General features: G+C 44.4%; 1 protein-coding gene across 1 annotated transcript in view; it reads right to left on the bottom strand.

Annotated features, from left to right (window-relative positions):
• Nucleotides 1-26,590, bottom strand: part of ZHX2 (zinc fingers and homeoboxes 2) — a 45,448-nt gene that overhangs the window by 5,778 nt on the left and 13,080 nt on the right. Inside the window, exon 3 of the mRNA XM_041470727.1 lies at nt 639-3,329. Coding sequence (XP_041326661.1) covers nt 643-3,144 — 2,502 coding nt within the window. The 5' untranslated portion in view covers nt 3,145-3,329 and the 3' untranslated portion in view covers nt 639-642. The remainder of the gene's footprint in view (nt 1-638; nt 3,330-26,590) is intronic.

The raw sequence follows: 26,590 nt of genomic DNA, 5'->3' as shown, positions 1-26,590 counted from the left end.
GTGAGAGCAAGCAGAACAAAGCGAGACTGAAGAGAGTTCTCACTTGCAAGAGGAAGAAAACACATTTGCATGAGCCACTTCAGTCCCACTTTTTTTTTTTTTTGCTTGCTTTTGCATAAAGAGGCATCTGTGTCCTAGGCCCTTCCCCCAGTGACCTTTTGTTTTCAACATGGCAGGATGCTGCAAAGGAAGGACCTGAGATGCAAAAACAGGCACAGCCTCCATTCAGTGATCTCTCAGCAAGGGGGATATTAGCAACTAGTGTTACTTACTATTTCTTTGTGTGGGTCGGCTAGCATGTTTTATGTAAAGTACATATAGGTTGTTTAAAGACAGAAAGTTTTAATCACTTATTGAAAAAAACAAAAGAAAAAGAAAACCTCCAAAACCTCCCTTTATCCAGGACTTGACCCACAAGCAGACAAAAAACAAGGCAAATGGCACTAACCCCTCCACTATCATGCAGTTGGCTTTAATTTACAAGCAGAATGGGTGTCCCTTTTGTTCAGGCATCCAGCAGGCACAAAGCATCCGGCAGGGATGGGCTCCAGGGATTTACACTGAAGCGGGGCTATAGAATGCTGGAAGCACACCCCGCCAAAGGCAGGCTCAGAGAAACAGGGCACCCTCAGCATTACCTGTCTATACGTGGGAATTGTCTCCAGATATACTTTCAGAGTCCAAGTCTGGCAGCTCTGTGTGGCCCTCGGGGGCTGTTTGGCTCCAGCTGTCCATACAGTCCGAGGCAGCGTCATCCTCGCCCACCGTCACCTCCACCCAGTTGACCTCTGCTGGCTCCTCATTCTCCTCACTGCCGTGGCCATCGTGGCTGTTGTTGCACTCCAGCCTGTCTGCACCCTCTGCTTGATTCCCCAACAAAGAGTCCTTCAGTGGTTCACAGTCTCTTTTTGCTCTCACCACTGGTTTCCCCCCATTCTCTTCATTCAGTTTTTTATGCTCCTGGTAATGCTGCCGAGACACCTCATTACCATTCTTTGGACTCTCAGTGTGTTTTGAGCTCCTTTTCTGGCTTTGCTTGTTATGACCATCACCAGCATACTGCTGCTGGTACTGGTCAATCCATTTAAGTGACCCTGTTCTTAGTGAAGACCGGTTTTCCTTGAACCAGCGAACTATTTCAGTTCTCGTGAGCCCGGTCTGAGATGCCAACTGGTCATACTCCTGGGGTGATGGCCACTGGGTCCTTGCAAATGTGCTTTTCAATAGATGAATTTGCTCTTGTGTTTTCTTCAATGTGGTGGAGGACCCAGATAAAGCACCAGGGAGCTGAGAGCTACCCAGAAGTTCTGCCTGGCTTATTGCACCATTGGGAGTTCCTTGATCCTTAATTTTTCTGTATGATCCCATTGAGTCCAAGACAGCTTGCTCCATGCTGTCCCTTATCTTTCTCCGCTCAGAGAACCATGAATCTATCTCCCTCCTACTCAACTTAGTCTCTACTCGAAGCCTGTCCAATTCTCCCTGGGTAGGAAAAGAGCATTTTAAGAAACTCTCCTCAAGGGCCCTAAGCTGCTCCTGAGTTTTCTCTTTGAATCTCTGGGGAGTAAAATCTGTGTATGGGTGAAATGACCGGCCATGTCGACCAGCTGAAGGTGCTATTTGATCTTTCCCTAAAGCATCACCAGGAATTTGCACAATGCCCCTCTGACTTCTGTACCTGTGGTCACTAAACCACTTTTTGATCTCACTCCTGGAAAGACCTGTTGCCTCTATAAGCCGGTAGACTTCTGCATCATCAGGAAACTGGCTTGCCATGAAACTGGCCTTCAGCTCTGCTATCTGCTCCTTGGTCTTTTTCCGCTCGCTGGCTGGGGTTGCTGGAACAGCACTCATCTTGGCAGGAATCTCAGGCACCTGAACTATGTGAGGACGCTTGGCCTCTGGGGCACTTGATAAGGTCTGTATTGTCCTCTTTTGCCCCTGGTTTGGGGCAACAGCAAGTGTAATTGGTGAACAGGAAACAGTTGAACCATTTGACACAGGAGTCAAAACCAGGCCAGTCTGGCCCAGTATCTGACAAGGCAAAGCTGTCTGGATGATGGGCTGCGGCATTTTTGCAGTTGCCAAAGGAGCTGGCAGGACGGTGATGGTCTGGGGAACTGCCTGGATAGTACCATTGAACATCTTCTTCCTTGCTTCCTCCACTTCTTCAGGAGACCAACTTATACCATGCTTCAAACGTTGCGTAGCAAACCAGATTCGGATTTGTTCTTCCGGATGTTTTGATGCTGCCGTCAACCACGACAGCTCTGCTTGTGTTGGGTAAGGAAACTTATTAAAGGAGTTGATCATGGTTGCGTTAGTGTCCAGTGCGGAGTTGTATTTGGTGCTGTTCAGAGGGACCGGGACCTTGGGGACAAGGTTGATATTTGGTGGCAGCTGTACAGAGGGCATGACATGGGCTAACACATCATGGAGAAGGTCTCCATTTATACAGGCAATAGCTTCAGTGGCTTCAGTTATGATGCGGGGCAGAGCACCATCCATGTGGTTTTCCGTACCTCCCTCTTCTGGCTTTTTAGATCCCTTCTTGGTTTCCCCTTTAGGCTTTCCCAGTTTCATCACGGGTGCTTTATTTGCGCTGACTCCCCCATGCAGTGAATCGTCACACTCTGCATTTTCTAGCCCACTGCTTGTGACAGTGACATCATTAGTGGCGGCCTCAATAGACTGCTCTAGAACAGTCTGATTATTGCGTTTAATTAATTTCAGTTTAAAGTTAGTCTCTCCCGGGTGGTATTTTGTGTTGTGGTCAGATAAAGAATCGTATTTTTTGGTTGTGAAGTTGCATTCAGCACAGACATACAGGGGGTTGAGAATGACATTTGGATGCTGCGTGTCAACGTGCTCTGTAAATTCATTTAAGTTTTGTGTCGAGTAAGGGCAGTACTTACACTCATAACCACCCTGGGGTTTCTTAGACTGATTTTCACCCGGGGGCTTCGCCTCCACCACTTCGCAGTCTTTGACTGAGTTTTCTGAAGGCCAGGTTTTTTTGGAGTCCTGCTGCAATGCACCAGTCCCTTTGTCTTTAGGGGCCTCTACACCCTCGGCACCTTCCTGCTCCACGACTTCAGAAGTTCGCACCATACAGGGAGTTGTGGACTTTCTTTTGCTGGCCATGGCAGCTGCTGGCAGTGTGCTGTTGTCCTAGATGGTGGCTTCTTTTGACAGGATGAGCAACCAACTCAGTAGATCTTGCAAACAGCTCCAAACTTCCCTGATTATTTGACTCTGTTTTGTCTACAGAATTTCTGCCTTGGCTGTGACCCTCAGCTTCGCCTGTAGACCTGTCAGCTGCATGACACCTGTGAAACAAAGCACATGTTGTTAGCCACTGATCAATCCAAGTTTTAGCAGAAAGCCACAGCTCAAGATGAGTGCATTTGCAAGGCATGTGTGTATTTTGGATATTGCCGAACACTTCTTCCTCCACGTCATCATTTTAAGAGTCAAAAATCTTCTCAAAAAGAAGAAAGTCATGGGTAATTTGCAATGAAGTGCACCACAGGAAGAAAATGACTGGAACAAATAAGATGAACAGACAGGGAATTTTAATTTCCACTAGACTCGATGTGTTTAGTTAGGAAAAGAAGAAGATAGTACTATAAATACTGCATCTTTTTATAGAAGCTGCAATTCTATTAATTACTATTTTGAAGTCTGCAGCTTTGAAATTGAGTGTGATTTATATTAAACTTAATTACTTCCCACTGTCACTTACCTTGTAAATATGACTACTAAATGACTGTGGTTACTAATGATGGGTGATTTCTAAATAAAGCTATAGGATCTGCCTTGGTTGTAAAAGTAATGGCAGAAAGAAGAGTTAATGTAAATCAACACTTCCAAATGTCTGTGTTTTGAGAAAAGGTGGGCTCAAAGAAACTGTAGCAGAAAACTACAGCAGATTTGTGGAGGCCTATCAAGTCTTTTCCAGACAAGAAGTTTCCTTAAAACACAACTTCTCACTCAACATTGACAGAAATAGCTACCAAAGGCCACAGAAGCCCTCAGATACCTCTTACACAGGGTCCCTTTCTGTGACCCCACTGGTAATGTCCCAACTTGTGCATGTCACTCCCTAAAGAATTAAAAAAGCCGAACCAAAACATTTCAAAGCTTTATTTTTAATGCTGAAGCACTTTTGAAAGTTCCCAAATGCAGGAATTCTGTAAAATGTATTTTCTGAAGGCTAGGAGGCAAACATCAGTCAGAGCAAGCACAAAGAAAAATTACACCAGCTTTTTCAGGATCTACACACACTCATCAGGACTGGATGGAGGGAAAAAAGGTCACTTCCTTATTTGACAAGATGCTTTTTAAAATTTACCACTGATTCAAATTTGTTATACTTCCTGGTCAGGTGGTCTCTGGTTCCATAATATTTCTATGGTCTTGACACAAAACTCAGATTTAACAATCAAGAAGTTCTTGGAATTGAGTGGGAGACACACTGGTGCTTACAAACCAGAGAAGGATGGAAAGTGGGGATTTGCAGAGCGGGTCAGGCCTGCACTGAGTTCTGCAGAAGTGTTCTAAATGGAGAATTTGAACTAGAGATCCAATACAAAATACCCCTACCCTTGCAGGGGGGACAGACTGGATGATCTTTAAAGATAATTTCCAATCCAAACCATGATCTCATGTCTAACCAAATGCACATTTGCTTATTGTGAAGACTGTAAATGATAAGCTGCATCCAGAACTGGAGACATGAAGATCTAACAAAATAAAATATCACTGCAGTCACATCTGGACACATCCAACATCAGCAGAGACTTTATAACTGAGTGCTGAGTGCTGTCCCTGTATCTGCTCCTCTCGCTGGAGCCTTGGCACGAGCGAACCTGTGAAAGCAGCCGCCAGCTCCTCGCTTGTGTTTGCAGCTGAGGAACATGCTGCAGGTCTCCAGAGCAGTGCTGCTGCTCTGCCTGTCACAGATCATCCCATTCCTGTACATATGGAAACTCAAACCACACACTGCCAGAGGAAGCAGCTCCAGCTGGGGATAAGAGCAGGGATGGCAGCTCCCCGCTCTACGCACTCAAAACCCAGCATGAAGCAATTCCCCACACACGAAACACTCCGTGTGCGAGTTCGCCACGCAGCACCTTCACGGATAAGGCTCTTGTGAAACTCAGGCTGTGAAACACCAAACACACCATGGAGAAGATCTCATGCACATTTACTATGGTGTAGTGCTTTGTGTTCACAGCCACTGCCACCCCTGCATCTCCCAGTCCTGACACAGCCCAGGCACGCTCCTGCACACTTGGTGAAGCATCAGAGCAGCTGGCTGACTTTCAAGAGTGCATTCGAGCTCCAGGTGCTTCCCTGGGAAATAGAGCATATTTGCTGAGCTCTGTGAAACAGGGATGGGGCTGCCCACAGGCTTATGGCTCTGCCTTGGTCAGGGTGACCCAGTGCTATTTCCCCCTAACCTAGGACCACCAACATTGTCACCAGCATTCCCCAAAGCATTTGCCTCTGAGCAATTCCTTTCCTGCTTATTTTTTTTCCTTCTGCCTTTTAAAGATAAACAAAAGAACAGTGAAAGCAATGATTCCTGGTTTTCTGTACATTTGTGCCGATTTACTGTTGAACTGGATCACACTGAACATTCTATATATTTCCACATATTCCTTCAAAATTCCCCTTCTACTTCACCTCACAATTGTCCTTCCACAGATATTTTGGCTGTGATCTGTGACTTGCTGCATCCCACTGCAGGTGGGATCCAAAGCTAGAGACAAACACACAACTGTCCCAATGCCCATCTTCCCGATCACCCATTTTCAATTGTGCTTGCAGAAAATTAATTTGCTTTGAAGCTTCCTCCCTTATACCAAATTTGGCTGAAACAGGACAAAAGATGAGAGACAGGGGCAGAATGGGCTCTGTAAGCCCAGATGGTGCTGTGAACAGGGTGAAGGTGATCAGGTCATCTCACTCCTCCCCATAGATCCCACAACATTTGTGATACTGACTTTCTTAGATGAGGGAAGGGAGTGTCCTGGGCCAGGGCAATGAAGATGGAGCCACAGCTCCTGGAATGCTCCTCTGAGTCTTGCTCTCCCTCTCAGGCCACAGCTGCACCTAATGGTCTGCTCCTGTTTTAATGCATGACCTCGTGCAAAATTCATGTGGCAACATCAGCAAAAGGAAGAAAATTCAAAGGACATGAAAGACAGAGCAAGGCTTATTTATATTTCACTGAACTTCCCCCCGCCTCCACAGGAAGAAAAAGTTAGGAACATAAAGGAATGTGATGGAAGAGAAAGAGTGGAGAAGGAGAAACATCTAGGTTACAGCTTTGAATCAATCAAAGGTTTCTTAAAAGTCAGACTAAATGTTTTGAACTCCCCCATCTCTGGAAGCTCAGCAAGCTCTCTGCTGCACCAAGCTCCCAACTCTTATGAGGACAGGAGGACTGGCCTCAAACAAGGATGCTCTGATACAGAGGAAGGGCCAAGGTCCCTTCAAAACATATCTATGTGTGTGGAAAGATGAACAATTCTGTCTGCTACAGTTTTTCCAGAAAATCATACAGATTGTTTCTTCTCTTCCTTCTTCCTTTCCAAAGAGTGGTTTTCTGCATGTCTAATTGCTGGCTTTCTAACCCTACACTTTGAGTAGTTTTTTCTGCCACATGAGAATCATGATGCACCACAGAAATCAAGCACAAATCAAATGCTTCTTTTTTGAGGTCAATAAAAGAAACAAATGACTTTTAGCCTATGATGTGTAGTCTTGGGAACTCATAACTAGCTACAGACTGTCCCATCAACCCACATCTTGAATGATGGGGAGGAGGAGAAGCTCAACACTTACCTGAGCAAGGAGAGTTTATTGGGATCTCCAAGCAGTGTCTCCTCCAGGACCTCAGTAAGGATGTCATTTGGGATAAAGAAAGAAAAAGCTCCAAAAAATAACTGGACCCCTCTCCTCCCTCAAAAGACATCCTTGGGAGGTGCATAATGTACATTTGCAGGGACTGCCACAGCTCATCCCAGAACATTAGAGAAAGCATCAAGAGCATCTCACAGCTTTCAAACATGAGCCACTTGCCAGAAAATCAAAGCCCCAGCAGACAGCTTTAAGTATGCGGTGTTGCTCCTGACAAAACTGATAAAGGATGCCACTTCAGTTCCTCCAATGCAAGGCTTAGCAACTGGCACATCCTGATGGCAGCCTGAGCTGCACCTTACCACCTGAGCCCTGCCCACAGCACATGCGTTCCTTCAAGGGGCAAAACCCACATCTGATATTCAATGCAGGGCTGCACCATGGTCAGGTCAACCTCTGCCCCTAAAGCTGGCCCTGTTCTCCTTATGTTTTGTTATGGACAGGACTGTGGACAAATAACTTCTTTTTTTGGGCTGCTGCCACTGTGGAGTGCCCACAGGAGTGAGGCAGAGGGGTGCAGTCAGCAGCTGCCTTGTGAGCTCACTGTGTACTCACTGGGCAAGGGGAGAGAGGAGAGTCCTCCTCCCTCCTGCTCACCTGCCACATCTCTTGCTTGACTCCCCAAACTGCAAGTGGTCGAAACAAAAAAAAAACCCAAAAACTCATATTTTGAATTTTCTTTAAAATGAACAAATGCGCAAAGCAGCAAAAGGCAACCAGGTGAAAAACAAAAGTGCTTGGCTCCAAGCAGAATCTGCCATTGTGAATGAGGTTTAAACCAAACCACAGAGAACCAAACCAAACCTGTGTGCAGGAACAAAAACTTTAAATTTGCTTTGATTCAGTAAAGCCATGCAGGACAGAAGCACACAAGTCAGAAGCAATGCCTTCTTCTAAAGTTATCTCCCCACAAGTGTGTCACAGCACTCATGAGTGAGGGCCTAACCGTCCTTCATTTAATTTCTGAAATTTGTTTAAATAATGAAATAATCCTTCCACAGTCCTCTGATCAACTGAACCCCTGTTAAAACAGCTACAGAGCATCTGACAAGAGAATGAAGTGGGATCTTAATGGCAACTCTGTGCATGACTGAGGAAATGCCAGATTTCCTATCCCAGCCCCACACTGGAGAAACTGCAGAGAATCACATAGGAAAAATAAACCGTGTTTTTAGGCCTGGCTGGCACTGGAAAGTGCTTGCCTGTGTAGCAATGCCACCTTCCATCAGCATAAGGTAACTGTACAGTGCAAGCTAAGGAATGATAACAACAAATCCAAAAGGTTTCTCTTGCTGGATATTGAAATCTTTTCACTCTCTCGCATCTTTACCTAGTGCTTATAGCTAAATTTTACACCCTACTTCCACCACAACAAAAGGCAAGTATTTCGGTAGAAACTGAACTCCTTTTCTGCACTGCTGTTCCCACAGGCTCCTCCAAGGTGGTGGCAGAGCAGGAATTTTCCACGGCACCTGGACACAGCTCAGTTGCACAAAGCATCATTCAAAACCCTGCGAGCTGTGGCTGGGGAAGTGGTAGGGCAGGGGGGAGATGGGGAGAGATGCTGCTTGTTTTCCTTTATACCAGAAACATGAAGGAGTCTGGAAAAGGCTGTCTAAAGACAACCAAATCTGAAGGTACGTCTAATAAAAAAGCATGGAAAACTTATATTTTAGCAGAAAGGAAAAAGTGCATCAGCATTATCACTGCTTTGTGCTGTACCTTGCTTTCAGCCAAGGGCTGGAGTAAAGTAAACAGAGGCTGAAAGAGGTTGAACCTCCCAGGCAGTGCAAATGGATCTTTACTTTTCACAGATAAACCTCACTTTTAAAAACAAACAAACAGAAAAAACCCAAACACTTTAGGGACACTTTAATTTGCCAATAAAATCTTTCTTTATTTTTTCATCTTGCTGCATTGTTTGCTCTGCCCTGTGCTGGCAGAGAGTTCCCAGCACCTGGCCTCATTTGAAAATGAGCAGTGGGAAAACCACCAGCATGAGAATAACTGCAAATAAGCACACAAATATATAGCAATGCTCATTTGCAAGGGCTGGCTGATGTTTGAAGAGGGTGGAAACGTTTTATTTTACTGCTTAGGAGCTCAGTCTCCACAAGCAGCATCCTCTCTGCTACACAGGACAAGCAGCAGCAAATTACACCCTTGTAATTTAACACCCACACCCCCCTTGTCTGAACATGACATTTAATATCACAAAGGTAAAAACTCCTCCTTAGAGCTTTCCCACGCCCCTTCCCCAGCTTGAGGACACAGCAGCCTTAACAGAGGAGGAACACAGCACAGAGCTCAGCAACAAGGACTTGGGCACACAATGTTCAGCCCCTGGGTTCTTTTGGAATACCATCCCGCTTTATTTCACAGGAAGTGGATCTCAGCAAAGCTCAACACAGATGCCATGCTCTGCCCTTGGTCACCAGCCAGTGTCCACCTGCTGATCACCACCTTGCAAACACTGCAGGTTGTGCTTAAGGCAGAGACACCACCTGCATCCTTTTTCCTGAGCTGAAGAACTTGCCACCCCCTCCAGGACGTGTGACCAACCACACTGTGAGGGCCCCAGTGACTCTGTTCATTCCTGGATAGCTTCAGCCATCTCCTCTCACAACCCTCCAAGCCTGTGGGTCCCTGGATGCAAATGCTGTGTCCCTCTGTGTGTCTCAGATTTTAACACTGTGTGCCTGCCCAGAAGTCATGCTCAAGTTCAGAGCAGAGCAGAAACTCACTGATATTACTTGACAGCATCATAAGTCCCCCTTGACCATCTACTCTTTGTCCACGAAGGCTGCAGCAGTGCAAACAGAAGCAGCACAGGGCAGAGCTGACATCCTGCTCCCCACCAGAGACACTGAATTCATGTGCAGTAAAGCTGTGGTAATGTTTTTCTCCTACAAACACAAGGATGAGAGGGGAGATACACATTTCACTGTGCAAAAAAAGAAACATGCCTTGGGTGATGTTCCTCCTTCCTTTCAACTGCTTTCAGCATGCAGCTGCTACAGTAATATCAAAAAGCACATCAGCAAGCACAGCAAAAAACATGCTGTTGCTCTCCTCTGTGATAAAACACTTAAGAACATTGCTTAATTACATACAGAAGAATAAGTGGAAGCAAACCAGGGCAAATAATTCCTGCGTGATAGATTGCGACTGTAACGATTTACAAAAAAAAAAAAAAAAAAAAAAAAAACCCAAAAAAACAAAAAAAAAACCAAAAAAAAAAAAAAAAAAAAAAAAAACCCAAAAAAACAAAAAAAAAACCAAAAAAAAAAAAAAAAAAAAAAAAAACCAAAAAAAAAAAAACCTCAAAAAAACCACACAGAAAGAAAGGCAGGTTTTGTGAATTAGGGCAGAGCTTTTAAAACAGCATTTAAGTCACACCAGCATAGAGCTCCAATACCTCTACAGTTTTTTGTAAGCTGAATAAATCCCAATTAAAGGGGAGGTATACATACTGTTATAGTAGCAATTTTTGCAGATGTGAAAAAATAAAATTACAAGTTTGCATATGTTGGTGTAGACATTTCTAATTATAAAAAAATTCCCACACAGAGGTCTGTAACAGGATGCTGTGACCATGAATATTTTTCTACAGGAAAGCAGCAATTGATAATTTTTCTTTCTTTCAAGGATCAGAGACTCACACCTTTCAAAGGCAATCAGCAAACCAAAGTGCCTCCGGGAATGCTGAGTTCTCCAGCAACAAGTCCTGTGAAACTGGATGTCAACACATGAATGGGGGCAGAAGCAAACCCAGTGCACATCCCACCTCTGCCCTGCACTCCCCTACAGCACAGTCACTGAGAGACTGTAAAAACACAAAGATAAAACACAAATCAAAAGTTTTGGTGGACTGAGGGTAGAATGAAAGGGTTTTTAAAAGGCACCAACAGCTGTAGAAAATCCCAGAGAACCGAATGATGAAATTAATCACATGAAAGCTGCCTCTTAACATTAACAGCTCAGCTGTGATGCAACCACTGTGTAGAGATAGAAGAACTCACTCTGAAAAACATGGGTATTTTGGGGAAAAAAACCCCTTTGTAGGCTTCACCAGAATAGGTTGTGTGGCAGCACCATGCAATAGGCTTATTTCAGAGTACACTGCTAACAGGCTGTTCTTTTGAACTAAAATGTTCTCATTCAAGCTGCTGTTAAGCCAAAGATGTGGGGAAAATGGTGGTATGAACACAAGAGGCCAACCCTTTCCCAGAAATGGGGAAGCTGAACATTGCACGCTGTGAATTTTCTATTATAAGTACCAATCTGCAATCACTGGCTCCTACTTTTTTTGCCTTTTTTTAAATGCAGGCTTAATTCAGTTGCTAAAAACTAGATTAGGCCTGACTAGCTTTTTTGCTTTGTGGAAAAAATCTACTCATGATTAGAAACTGCACTTTGCAAACTGGTCCATGCCCTGAAAAAATACTTATATTGTAGCAACAGTCACTTATTCCACCTAGGATATTGGCCTTAATCTTGATGAAGGCAGGAGATGGTCCTTCTCCAGGAGGGCACACTCCAGAGCAGGAGGGAGAAGAACACTCAAGTGCCAAGGTGGGGACATCATCCACGTTTCCCTCCTTCCCAGCCACTGCTTTCTCCTCCAGAAAAAGGGCTGGCAACCCACAGCTTGCACGCAAAATGGGACACGTGGGTATCTGTGGTTGCTGCAGCTCCCACTGGTTTGTGAAGTTGGTGCAGTCTGGGAAAAGCTTTTTTTTCTCTGCAGTGTGTGCTTCTGCCAGAGGCACGAGCATCCATGTCCTGCTGGACACCTGACTTGGCTGCTGCCCTGCTCTGGGGCACAAAAGGACCCCAAATCCCAGTGGCACCTGACTGTGCACCCAAACCCCAGACGGTGATGGTGGATGCCCTGCTGAGACCTTGCTCTCCCCTTTGGGAAGGAGGAATACAAACTGAACTCTTCCAAGCAAGGTGATGCATGAACAGCCCATGCAAGATACAGTCAGGTACATCAGCAAATGTTCTCAACACCCACAGAGGGGCTGGGCTGATCCTCTGTCCAACACCCTCCACTGGCGGCTTCCAGGGGCAGCAAGCACCAAAATAGTCATCATGTACCGTGTCAAAATTATCTCCTTTAATCAGTGGTGTGTTCAGTGTTTACTCCTAGGGTGGGTACTTGCATGTTCAGAAGAGAGAAATAAAAACCAACAGACTTCTTACAAGAGAAATAAAAAGCTATAAAAACATTCATTCTAATAAGTTTAATTACTTGTCTGTGCAACTCATTGAGTTCTCATCACTGGACTAAATTAAAGTCACTGGATAGAAATAATTTTTCATATTGAGTTTTCATCCAGCATCATGTGGTAGGAGGACAAGAGACTCACAGACACAAAGTAAAAATTATCTGTTCAGCTTAGTGGGTTAAACCCTGGATGAATCTGTCTTTTATTTTATGCAGAAAAAAATAGTTTATCCTGTTAGAATGTTCAGCTTAACTTCTTTTCAGATACACTTTAAAGAGCAGTATTTTTTCTGGGAAATGGTGGATATGTCAAAATAAGTATTCTTTGCTTAGAACAGTTTTTAGTAATAATTTCTTATTTGTTTAGATCAAATATCCTAACAGCAACATCTGGTCCACTTTCTCCTTCATGTCATCGGTCATTCCTAACACTGCCACCTAGACAAGGAACAGCTGTACACATTTCCAATGTAACTATATATTTTATATATTATCACATATTTTTTCTCTTCAGATTTTATTGTTACTATAGAGACACTCTAAGTTACATTCTTCCAAAGCAGAAAGAACATGAGCTGTGACAGAATCAAGACATTAAATTTTTTTACTTTGCTTACAAAACTTAAGCAACAGTGCAGATTTCCTACTTAGTACTTCTTAACACTACTTGGATCCCTTCTCAAATTCTTCTGCTCTGGGAACCATAGCACCCTGCCTTTAGTCAGATGAGTGTCAACTTCTTCCAAAATAAAATTACCAAGGCACTCAAACACTTTTGTAGGTGTATTGCAATGCGAAAACAAAATAAAAATCGCATGCATATTCTAGGCGTGCCTCTCGCAAGGCTGCAAGGCAGAAATGAGCTCTAAATTTCTCAAAAAAAAAAAACTCCAAGAGCTCTCACTTCTCAAGAAGTAGCCCCTAGAGCCCCACATGTCTTGGCTCTGGCACGTACATGGCACAAACCACAGCAGAAAAGGAGAAAAAGCCCCCAGAGGACCTGATGGAGGGGAAGGAGAGACGGCTAAGGCCACAAGACTGTTTTGGTGACCACTTCTAAGAAGCATTTAAATTTGAGGGTAAAAGAAAAGAGAAGAAACTTCTGCCACCAGCATGCCATGTCTCAACAAGACAAGCAGTACACACACCTATGGGAGGTTTGGGACAACTCTGTCCAATATGGGAAGCAGCCTTTCCATCAGCCTCATTCACCACAACTGCAGCACTAAAAGAGTCTATGGAACACCCAGGAGAGAGGAAGGAGCTCAATAATTAACAGAAAACATTGGTAACCTGTATGTCTATAGCTGCACAGCTCTCTGTTTGACTCACTCACGATGTATTAGAAAAAGGCAGATGGTTTGTGATTTGTACAGCTGATGAATCACTGCACCTCTTTCCTCCCTCCCCAATGGCTTCTCTGTGTATCTTCACATTCCCCAGTGAGACCTACAGATTGGAGGATAACACAGTACAAGCACAGCAGCATAATGTCTCCTGCCACAGGATGATTTTACCTGTGGCCCACAGCACTGCTGTTCTCTCCTGTCCCCATTTCCCTACCCACTCACTTACACATTGGTGAACTCAACAGCTTCAAATTGTCTTCACTGACACAGCTTACACAGCCTGAACCTCTGCACTACTGGGAAAAGCTTCAGTACATGGTAATTTTGCCTTTTAAAATATCAAGTTTGGCTTATAGACTGTAACAACCAAAAATACTCATTTCCTGAATGGAAACTCTTGAGCTGCAGTACCAGATGCTATTGAAGGAAGAAGCCCAAAAGCTGGGTTTGGGGTACAAAGATGTGTCTTAAAGCCCTCCACACTGAATATTTGCACAGCAATGAAATGGAAATGTTTCACATCAACACTTCCATAAGCAGGAGTTTAGACACAACTTTTTCAAAACAAGACCACTCCTGGAAACTCTCACATGACTTTTCACAGGACCTGAACACCAGTGACCTCCAAACTCAGCCAGGGGATACCAAACCAATCTGATGTCCAAGGCACTTCAGGGCAGCTCCAATTTTAAGCACACAGAGTCAGCTGTTGGCCTAACTCACACAGTTCAGTGACCTGCTCTATTAGGAGACTCCTGTGGTACAGATGAACCCCAATATTTCTAGGAAGGCATTTTCTTTCCCAAACCTGACTCAATTTTGTCACAACTATAGCCAGACTCCAAGCTCCTAGCCAAGACAGAGAAAAAAAGCAACACATGGGAAAGTTGGCTGCTGCTGGTTAAGAGGAGTGAGATGCCTGGGAGAATTCCACAGGCAGTGCTTTGCATCAGTCTGATCTCCTCAGCTTCCTGGTGATGAGCAGATTTGGTTCAATTGAAGGGCACTGCATGTATCTTGCTGTAAATAATTTTCACTCGCTCTCATCTTGGTGCATTTTACATCACCATTTATTGTGCTCTGCTTGCTTAAAGAAAAGGCTGTTTTAAAAGTGGCCTGGTGAAAAACATAAGTTCCACACTTAGAGGCTTTTCTTCTCTAAAAGCAGTGACATCACTTCTATCCACCATGTAAAGCAAGTATCTTTTAGGTCCTTTCCCCTCACGTAGGAGCCTGCCTTAGATAGTTAATGACCTGTGGTGATCACAGAATCCCACTGGTCCAATATTTGGAGGCTTTAGGGCTGTGAAGATATCTATCCTCACAGCAGGCTTGTGAGTTAAGGCACTGCTATTATTCCCATTGCTCAAATGGGCAATTAAGGCACGAAGAGAACATGGCAGAGGCTTTGCTAAACGGTCAAGTCAATTTACAGCTTGCTGCCACCAAAACTGGGTATCAGAGTGCAAAAATCATGCCTTACCCAAGGTCTTCAGCAGGGCTGGAAACTGCACTGAGGTTTTTGGTTACTGCTCCAATCTCCAGTAAATTCAGGTTACCCTCCCAGCTCACAAGTGGAAAACATTTAACAGTGCCTGCGAAAGCAGCTGATACTCTTAGATTAAGTCCCAGCAAAAAAGCACCGAAGTCACAAAACCACCACAACTTTCACCAGGAGGCTCATGGGAGGAAGCAAAAGTCTAAAGATAAAAGATCTGAACTCCTCTGCCTTCTCTCAGAAATCACTCATTGGGCCACATGCACATATACAAGAGAGAAGCTTCTCTGCCAAGGTTGCTAAACCTCCCCCTGTCCTTACACAAAACAAAAGCTGCCTTCCTCTGCAGCTGCTGCAAAGCATACCATGAGCAAACCACACCAACTCCTCTGCTTGAATCCTGAAGTTCGAGAACTCTTCCCTTTTACACTTTTTTGCCAAAATTCTGGAAAAAACAAGTATTTTAGAGAGGGTTCCCACAGAACAGAGATCTTCTCATGACAACTCCATCTCACACAGAGTCTGTGGGCACCATCAGTACACTTGTTCCCTTCTCTCTGGAGACCCTGGATGAGTTGACCCACATCAGTTTCAGTCAAGAGCACACATTTTTTTCTGCTTTTTGGTGATACAAGCTGAGCATTCCTAGAATGAATCACATTATTCCTTGGTCAGTTCCTCAGTCAGCTCTGAGGTCAAATGCTGAAAAAGTGACCATCTAAAAGATGCTTAGTTACACTGTTTCTGTCATTTGAATCCCATGCTGTACCTGTGCTTTTTGAAGTTGTTTTACTACATTTGCTGTACTTCATCTCTTGCAATTCCCACTCAGATCACCCCTACATATAATCTCCCCCTTATTACCTTCAAGTTTTATCTCAGCACTTTGTTTTCAAAGTGCATTTCATTATTTCTCTTTCTCTTATTAAGCACCCAGTCCTCACACACATACAAAACACTTTGTTTTAGTGTAACCCTAGTGCATCTGTGTGACAGAGAATCTACCACATGTTCCACAGGAGAGGCTGAGAGACAATAAATAACAAGTCCAGCAAGATCCTTTTGAAACATTTCATGCTTTCCCTTCACTGCAGATTACATAACACTTTCCTCTGCTCACTGGACATTTGAGGCACCTAATACAAGGCCAAGATACCAGCTCCTGTCTGCCATCAGAAACCAGCTGAAGCATCACTGATGTTCCAGATGTCTACACCCTATGAAATGTGAAATCAAAAGCTGTTTGAAGTTATTCACCAAGTGACACTATTCTAATTTCTTCAGTCATCCAAATATTTCTTTTCCTTAGGAATATCACTGATTATAAATATAACTTTTAATTAACCCCCCCCAAAAGCCAAACAAAACCCCCAGAGTTAGAAAGCCTTTCAAAACTGTGCTTACTTATGGGGAAAAGGCCTGTCTTGCCCCACAGGATGCTGAGGTTTCGGGTGGGTATGAACAGTTTAAGTGTCCCTATGGGCACCTATCAGGCAGGCACACAAACGCCATTTTCCCTCTGGAGATCACGGGATCAAATGAGCTTCCTCTTCCTCCCTGCAGCACCCGTGGCTGCTGTAATTTGTCACAGGGCAGAGCCACTGCCCTCTGTGCACAGTAACAGTTCTGCTGCCGGGAGAATTTGGCACGGCCACAAAGGACCTTTGTCCGTGCCAGAAGTGGAGCGCACAGTGCAATCCTTCCCCCTTGTCACACAGAGCTGGGTTTCCATGGCTGGGTTGGAAACACTCCCCCAGTGACTGCAACCCACAAACCCAAACACTGTCCCCCTCCCCAGCACGAGATCCTTCTTCCCCTATCAAGGGCTGCAGGCCAGTGGGGAGCAGTCACTGCTTTTGGGAGCCTTTAATTCTGGTGCATTCTACCCAGACTTGCTGCAAGAATGAGTCTGAGTGAGTGCCAGAGCTCTGCTCTCAGACTCTGCACAACTTTTTCCACCTAGATACTACAAGACCACCTGAATATAAAGGTCTCCAATTTCCAAGTATATTCTTGTCTTCAATAGGCCAGAAACTTGTCAGACTGATCTGATCTCCTCTAACAACATGTGATTCCTTTGTGCAACATTTCTCTGTTTGTGTCTGATCTTCCAGCCTGTGTGTGCATGTACGTATAACTTTTTATTTTTCAAAGCAGCAGCTCTGAATTCATCCTGTCCCACATTTCCCTCAACTGGCCCTTGCAATGAGGGTCCCAAGGCCAGGAGATGAGCTGCCAGCATCTTGAAGCTCTGGGAAAGGATGCCAACATGGGACGTGGGGGACAGAGGATGAGCACACCCAACACTGTGCTGCTGGTAAAAAAAGTGGGATTTAGCAGGATGCAAATGTCTCTGCATTTTCATTTCACTCTAGAAACACAAAGAGGAAATGATTACTGAATCATTCACAAACTATTTAATATCTGAATTCAAAAGAACCAGGGATTCTTCTAGAAATATACAACGAAAGAGAGCAAAAAGGATCTTTGGAAGTAAGACCTGATATGTCTCAAAAAATAGTAGGAATTGACACAGTCGTAAATACAGTGAGATTAGCACAATCCAAGCCTTTGGAGACTTTTTCCACAGCCCATGACACAAAGAAGGACATGTTTCGTTTCTTCTACTTCTCATTTGAAGCATCAAGGGATACTGATCAAAACAGTTCCTACTTTCATAACTGAGTTTGATCTGGACCATCCATAGCCTAGATGCTTTGGCACAAAAAATCCCTTATAATCCCAAACCCCAAAAGGAACCATGCTTCACATGCAGAAATTATTACTATATTGAGGAATAAAATGCCAAGGAAAACAACAAGAGAAGGCCTGGCTAAATCTCCCATTCATTTATTTCTAACCAGTGGAAGGGTTTGCCATCAGAACACCTAAGTGTGACAAAGTACTTGGCAGTTGCCTCCTCCCATCTCCTCCCACACGTTTTAATCCTAGCGTGCTCACTATTCTGAGCTCTGCTCCGAGCCAGAGTCAGCCCAGGCATCAGCCTCTGTCTCCCTGGTGCTTGGATTTCCCCAAGGGCTACTTCATAGCTCCTCCAGATGAAGAAACTGTAACAATGATGCTTGAGCAATACTTGAGAAACGCAGAAAAGGAGGAGAACTGCTCCATAAAACAGTTTCCCAGTGAAGGGTATTTGTTTAATTTTTTTTTAAAGAATTTCTTTAAACTTGGTTTCTTCTCTTCCTGTTTCTGGGATGCCAGGACCAGGCCTGCAGCAGCATGCCCAGGGCTTATGCTCACCCCACTGTCTCTAGCAAATCCTCCTCCTTCCTGCTCTCTCCTCAGAGCTGCAAAACAGGCTCCAGCCATCCAGTCATCCAAATCCAGTGTGACACCAATATTCAGCATTTGTTGGCCAAAACACATGTGCACTCCTTCCAAGGGAAAGAACAAAAACAAACAAAAAAACCCCTTAATGATTTAATTTCAAAAGACACTGATTCTGTGACCAGCTTGCGTTAATTTAGATGGTCACCTGGTTTTATAATGTTTGTGAAAATTTTTCTCTTGAAAAGAAGCAGCCACCAAACACTCCAGTATGAACTCTGTGCGATGTGGCAGTTCTTTCCATGGCAGCCCACCAGCACCAATCATGCTTTTCTCCACAGACTTTGCTGCACAGAAAAGGAGGGCAGGGAAAGAGCTGCTGCAAAGCTCTGGCTGTTGCTGCCATCCTGGCAATCCTGTCACCCCTGGGAACCAAATACTTTGGGGAAAGGCAGCACTTCCACAGCCTCACTGCTGAAACATGGTTTAGCCCCAGCTGCTAACCAGCTGCTGGGTCATTTGCAGGTTGGTTGGTTTGCTTGCTTTGTAAAGCCCAATCAATCTATTTTGTTTCCTAAACAGCATGAAATATTATCTTTTTAGACCCTAAATCATTCTCCATACAGAAGGGAGTGGAATTAAGGCAACTAGGCCATGCTCAGATGGTCTCCACATGCAACAGCAGGATGCTCACTGAGGGCATCTCCTTCTGGAGGACAGACCTGCCACTGCCCTGGGCAGCCTGGCCAGGGTGGAGGGCAGGGCACCCACAAGCTCCCTGATGCTCTGCTAGGACCAACTGGAAAACAGTGAGGCTCCCAAGCTTTTCTCTGCAATTACACATTTTCCTTCTAAACACGCCCCCTGCCCATGCTCTTTGATGAATACTTCAGCAATTCAGCATCCCCACACACTTGGGAGCTAGGATCTTTGGCTAGTCCTCAAGTTAGCCACGTGGCCAAACCTCTTGTGTCACTACAGGCAATCCAAAACTGACCCACAAGCCAGCTCCCCAGACTTCCTCCCCTGCCCCTCATCTCAGAAGCACTCCCTACCTGCCTTATCACCTGCAAGGATGCCTTAAGCACGATGACAACCCAGACTGGAGTGGTCCTGGCTTATTTCTCCTGAAGCTTTATGTGAAAATTTAATTACACAGCAGTTTCTGAAGTTTAGGAAAAGCCATGTTCCACAGCGAGAGCTGATGCTATTATTTGAAGTGACCTGACCCCAAAATCCAAATAAGAAGCAGGGAGGGGGACAGACAATAGTGCCATCAGTAAGGATGGAGATGGCAGAGACTTGAAACCAGATCTCAGAGGAGCATCCGTCAGCCATGACCTCTCATATCTAGCCTGGGTTTCAGACCTCTTTCCCAACAAAAGCATTGACAAAACAGACACTTATGTGGACAGCTTCATTTCCAGCAGATCAGCTGCCTTCTGGCAGGGAAACACTCGCCCATGAACATTTCCTGAAGCAATTCCTACCTCAAGACTTTTGTGATATTCAGGGAACTAGGTCAAGACTTACTGCAGGCTTCTCACCTGAAAGAGGAGCCCAAGAAAAAAAATTAATGAATTACTTTTGTCGTTTCTCCCCAAAGTTCCTCTTCTCTTCATTATTTCTTTGCCTTGTGGAAGTGATCTGCTTCTCCTACAGCACCTTTTGTCTTCTCTACCCTCACCAAAACATTCACAGAGTGAAGGAAGCTCAGGCAGAAGAAACCAGACAAACTGTTCACACAGTTCCTGTCTTGTGTGGTCTCCAGAAATGCTCCAGAGAGGCAGTCCCTGCAGAGCAGGGCTGCTTTGGGCTTGGAGGGGAATTAGGCTGTATGTGATCCAGTTCATTCTGTTTCCCTGGTATGTCCTGTGGACTCACAACAGTAAATTAAAGGATAAAATAATTAAAATTAAGAGGGGAGAGAAAGGGAACGAACAAGAAATCCTTAAAATCCCACCCTGCTCATGCAGGCCATGGGCCTCTGCTGCCTTTTTGAAAAAAATATTATTTCTAAAGCAAAGTTATTCCATGTGCGGTAGTGCAAGAGAAGGAAAGGGAGCCAGGAAGCAGGAAAAGACTGCAGAGCCTGCAATGGAAAATCCTCACTCTGTCACTGAGCAGTCCTCTTGTAACAATTATTTTAATAAAGTGAATATGATGAAACACAGCCCAGTTGTACACAACACTGCTGAGAAATTGGATCCGGCTGCTGAAATCAGCTCTTGAACCCCTCCTCTCCCAATACTGGCAGTTCACATCAGTTAGTTCCACCCAAACCACCCCCAGACAAGAAGGGACAGGAGAAATGAGACAGGATGGGTCAACCCCACATTTGATTAATCTTCAGAGCAGGGCCAGTGTGTAAATCTTTATTGGTTTCTTTTGTCACTCGCCAATGTTCAAACGTGGCATCTCTGGCTTTCCCTAATGATGAAAAGGTGACACTAACTAACAGACTTCCAGGGCAATGTCCATGGAACTTGGCCTTGGCTATTGCATGAGCAAGTGAGAAAACAGCCTTAATATTAGGTATAAGAAAGCAAATTTTAAAAGGGCCTGTTTTTTCTCATAATTTGCTTTTAATTCTAGATCTTATTCTTTTAAAACTGAATTCAAACGAGAATAGACAGATTTTCCTCCTTTTGTGGAATAAATCAGCCCAGCTGCTGAGGTCAGTGTTTTCAGACCAACACATGAAAGCAGAAGATGTGTCTGAGGAAATTCAGTGCTGTCTGATTCATCCTTTAGAAAGGATGAAGAACAACCATCCTGGCACATCAGGTTTGTTCCTTTGAAGGCAAAACAATTTAATGTTGGTATCAAGATGGCGGGAACTGGAGGGGAAAAAAAAAAAAGGCAACCCTGTCCAGACTGCCCTGAAATATCTTTTCAGGCTTTAGATGCCGAACAATAAAAGAGGCTCCATGGTTCATCAAATTTGCACTGAACAGAAGTGAGGTGAAGGGCATCCTTCCTCATTCACTTCTTGCATGGTGGCTGAGCACTGCTGCCCTCCTCATGTCCCCTGCCACAGACATGCACACAGAGACCAGGACAGCAAAGGAAGAGAACCACAAATTATATGACCCGCTGAAATGTTTCCAGATGGAATCCACACTTCATGTTTCACAGGAAACAAAGCATAGCCTGAAACTTGTGAAAACAAAACTGCACAGCAAAAATTCACCAAAAGCACAGTATGAGAGAAAGAGTAAAGAAAAAAGTGCACTCAGGTTTAATTCAGATTTGGAGAAATCAAGAGGTTGTTGTTGGAGGAAAAAAAAAAAAAAGGTCTTTTCTCCTTGGACAGCCCCATTTCAAGATGCAGGTACACATGCACACAATGTGTATCCAACTATATAAAACCAGCACATGCCATCGCTGTTTCCTTAGAGTGTAAATAGCATCAGGAAAGAAACACCTTTCAACCTGTCCCTCTGCTTGCTTTCAGTCCCAAGTGACTCATAAGAAGGGCTGTCTGAAGATGCTCAGTAGCAGGTCAATCTTTCCCAGCAGGTAGGAGAGCTATAAATCAATTGCTTTAAAAGGAAAAAAAAAAAAAAAAGAGGGCAAAAAAAAATCCCCAAACACAAAAACCCCTGAGGCTTGCTGGGAAGAAGTAAAATTGGGGGGAAAAAGGAGGTAAGATGAAAAGAACCTGTAATCCCTTTAATGCAGCACTGAACTTCTTCTGAAGAGAAAGCACAGTAATGATAAGAAAAGGAAATAAAGGGAAAGAAGAAAGCAGCCCATTGACACTTGGTACAGATTTTTTTTTTTTAATGGGCATTAGGTCAGCAGGGCATTTTCCATCTGCCCTGCTTAAACCAGAGCTCTGATGATATTACATGTGTGATTTTAACACAGCATTTGTCCTGGTGGGACTGTAAGTTTGTTTTGTCTGTGTGTGCACATGGGTATTTTGATGGGTTTTCCTGAGGGGAAGGGCAATTTGTAAGCAGATGAAGAAAACAGCAGATGATGGGTTGCACTTCTACTGATTTTGGGATTGCTTAGAAGGGAGAGAGAAAGAAATCATCAGCAAAAGAGGACTGTAAGGATTTGGAGAGGAAGGGAAGAGGAGAATGAAGAAGAAACAACTTTGCCCTCAGCCTCCTTAAGTCCTTCTGAGTTTAGCTCCAATGGCCAAAGGGCAGCCTTGCTGCCCTGCAATCCCCGGGGCAGGGCCAGCCCGCCTTGACCAGCAGGGCCCTGGTCAGGACTCCAGGCTCTTCTCCCATGCCAAATGCACAGGAACTGCCATGACCCTCACTCCTGCCCAGTTTTTAGCCCAGCCTCCAGGCCTGCCCATCTCAACTCAGAGTCCTGGTCAAGGCACTAATGATAAAAGACATTTTTTCCTGTATTTTTGCTAGTCATTTGATGATTCACATAGATAAAGAGATTGCAGTCTTCCTCTTTTCCTCATAAAAAGCAAAGATCACGATTCCCACATTCTGCTTTTCTTTCAAATTCCACAGTGCTTTTCCAATCTAATTCAATAAGGACTGTGCAAACTAACTGGAGCCTGCAAGAGTTCCCAGTTAGCTGCTTGACTAACACAGTGGAAGTTAAGGAAGATTAGTTAGAAGCTGAAGTCCATGTTTAAAACACAGATTAGAGACAGGTTCAGAAGTAACTCAGAAAACCATACCCTACAACCTCAGTAATCTCTTAAGTTTAATTACCACAGTTTTAGGATAGTTGCCATTATTAGGTGTAAAAGATCCCTGGAGAACACCACCATTAGTACCAGCACCAGTTCCTCACACACTTAACTACATGCAATGCCTTCTAGTTGCATATATCCTGAATAAACTCAAAACAAGCCCAGACTCTTTTTCTGCCCATTGATAGGCAGCAGTGGTATTGCCCAAAATGGTCACTGTTTCAGGAAACCTGAAGACTTGAAAAACATCTGGCAGACCTAAAGAACAAAGCAGAAAACATCCACATCTCTGTGGGGAACCTCCATCACGTGCAGTACAAGTGTGTGCTGCCATGGATGGTGCAGGGATTCACTTTCTCCTTGGCATGTAAAGCTGGGGTAGGAAAAAGAGACCCAATTAGAAGCTTCATCTTCACAAGCTGCTGTAAGAACCACCAAGGAGTTAACAATTTCCAGTGGTTTTATTTTACAAGGGGCAAGATAGAAATAGGGATATATTTTCAAATTTAATTTTACAATCCCTGAGGATTATATTCCAGGAAATTACTCTCTTATGTGAATATTGTTCCTGCATGTCATTTTGGTCACATTATCTCAGACTTTTTTTTGGCACATCTGTCAGATGGGATTCACCATATATTTAATGGCATGCAACACTGCTTCAAATATAATTTACTAAAAATATAATTTACTACAGCCAGTTAAGAAGACCTTTTTCTTATGCTTCAGGTTACAACTTAACTCAGAAATGCCTTCACACAATACTCATCCAATTTTAAGATCTCCCATGTAGATTTCTGGAACTTTAAACAAGAAAAGAACACACACATACCCCAAGACAGATAAAACTGCTTTACATAAGTTAGAGAAAAACAAGATACAGTTTGACTGCACTAAATCATCTCAATCCTAATACCTTTTCCAGCATTACTGAGTTATTCATGCAAAGCCATTTCTCTGTATGATTCCTAGGCAGGATTTCTGTGGCAAGAAGGTTTACCCAGATAACAGTTTTTCTCCAATCACAACATCACTGCTACAAACCCAAACAAGCCATGCTCCTTGTCCCAAAGAGTTTACACACTAGGTCCCTGCGAATATGGGAGTCAGGAGGACTATTAGACGTAAATTGCTTTGAAGGGGGGAAAAAAACCAAAAGGTGTTAAATATTGCTGTCTTCACCAGTCAATATACTTCAAAACTCTCTGCTAACACTATGGCAAAAATGGCAATTTTGAGCAACAAGCTACACGTTCTACAATTGGTGGCTCAGGAGCAACAAGCAACACCAAGCATTACTGTCTCTGACAACAGCCCCATGCAGGCAAATTTGTTTTAGGGATAAACTGAACAAATTTCAACTCATGCAGCCAGACAGATTTTGCTCAAACCCTTCAGGCAATGGCCTGAGCGTGCTTGTACCCTGCAGAGGGCAAGGAGCAAGTGGTACCACCAGAATGACACCAACCTTGCCAAGGGAGGACCACCCTCCTGACCCCCAATGAAACACAGCTCACTTGGGGTCAATTGCTGCTGTACTGAAGGTGCACAGAGCAATGTGGCACCCAGCCTCTGGTGAGGAGCGTCTTGCAGAAGGGATAAGGAGCAGCAGAGGAACACCAGGCACCTCCAGTAACCCACACAGGGAAGGATGCACAGACTGGCAGCATGCATGGATCTAGCCATGCTGTTAGCCACCTTTTTGATCAAGTCAAAAAAAAACAAAAAAAAAAAAACAAAACAACCCCCAAAAAACCCCAAACCAAAACAAAACAAAAAAACCCCAAAAAAAACAACTCACCAAATTCGCTCACAGGAATACAAAGCCCTCTCACCCACAGCTTCCAATTGTCTGGAATAAAATCCAGTATTTGTAAAGCAGATACAACCTAATTTTCCTTTGTCTTCCATACTCAAATCTCCAACATTATCTGTGTCTGTGCTGCCATCCCAGCTGAGGCTCCCACCAGCAGGAAGACAGGAAAGCCCCAGGACACACCAGTGGGATCTTTACAGAATGCCCTGGCCAGCAAACAGGACAGCTGGCTCCTCGGCTCAAGCAGATTTGGGAGTATCTAAGAAGGAAAGTGCAGCTAATTACATGAACTCTGAATATCTCTGTTTCCTGTGAGGTGACCCAGGGCTGTCCTGCCTTTCAGAGCTCTCAAGGCTGAGTGTTTGAGGAAGAGCAGAGGCACAGAGTGCTGCCAAGCTTAATCTTGCTAGAGTCCTCTGGAAAGCAAACTAACAGCAACCAAGGAGGCTGCACAGAAGAGGGTGGTTTCTCCTGGAAAAAGACCTGGTGCTCCACAGTCGTGGAGATGACACAAAATGTGAGCACACTCAATAAACAGGTCAGGAGCCTCCACCTGAACAGACACTACACCAGGACCAGCTGAGGCCACAGGCCTGCACTGCATGGAGCAAGAGCTAATGTAATTGAAATTTCATTTCTTGCAAAATTCCTAGCATTTGAAAGCAATACAAAAGCAGCACATGTTAAAAGAGACATTCAGCCAGCTTGTGTAATATCACTTCGGTGCTCAGGGTGTTGAGAAGGGATCCTGTAAGGAATAACTTCCAGGAACAACTTCTGGAAAATTGCAGAGCTGCGCTGTTGATGCTCATTATGATGATGCTGCCACCACTAAATTTACTGGTGTGTTTCAGCAGCCAGGGAAGAGCACAGGACACCTGAGCCCAGCACTCCATTCCCCTGATACATCCCAGAGCACAGTACATGGAGTGAAGAGGAGAAGCCACAGTTAACAGGTATCTATCCGTGACTAGCCTCAGACACCTGATGGGCATAGCTCTGTGTTTGCTGGCAGGCAAGTGATGTGTTGCAGAAGCCAGGTGTCAGAAGCAGGGACTGTGATTTGCAGGGGTAATTCACCAGCTACACCTACCAGTTGCTTTGTTGTGGTTTTTTTGGCTTTTTAAAAAATGTTTGCTAAGTGGGAAGCCACAGTCACTGGCACGAAAAGGCTCCTCTCACAGACCCAGCACTTTTGAGCAAGGAGAGAATGGATGTACAAGAAGAGGGAGGTGCTAGACAGGTATGAAACCAAGCCTACCATGAGCCTGAAGCAAACTAAGACACTGGAATGATCACATGGCTCTCCTAACCCTGGGATGCTGCTGAGAGATGCAGCCTTGAAACTCTCCACCCTTATAAATGAGATTTTTCCAAGTTTATTACTTTTGCAACCAGCTTATGAAACCCTCAAAACACCTTCTACTTGTTTTGCTATTTAAATGCTCTCTGGAGTCACACACCTCTCTGGAGTCACACACCCCTCTACCAAGAACAGCTAAATCACTGCTTCCTTCCCCTCTGCCACCACTGCAGCTTTTTGGAGGTCACCATCTCCCTTCTCTCCATCCATCCTGTCCCTGAGTGCACAGCTTCATGCGTACCAGATATATCACAACTGCAGAGTGCTGCTGGGGCCATCTCAGGGGCTGAGCATGGCTTTTTTGGTTTTTTTTTTCCTGGTTAGCTTCAGGCTTAAAGGACACACTGAAGGTGTTCTCCGCTGGGAAAGGAGATGAGCACCACCATCCCCTCGTGCTTGCCAATGCCACCACCAGGGTGGCACATATCACATACCAGG

Source organism: Pyrgilauda ruficollis, unplaced genomic scaffold, assembly GCF_017590135.1.
Source record: "Pyrgilauda ruficollis isolate IOZ18807 unplaced genomic scaffold, ASM1759013v1 scaffold25, whole genome shotgun sequence".
Taxonomy (NCBI): Eukaryota; Metazoa; Chordata; class Aves; order Passeriformes; family Passeridae; genus Pyrgilauda; species Pyrgilauda ruficollis.
This window is presented reverse-complemented; position numbering and strand designations above follow the sequence as displayed.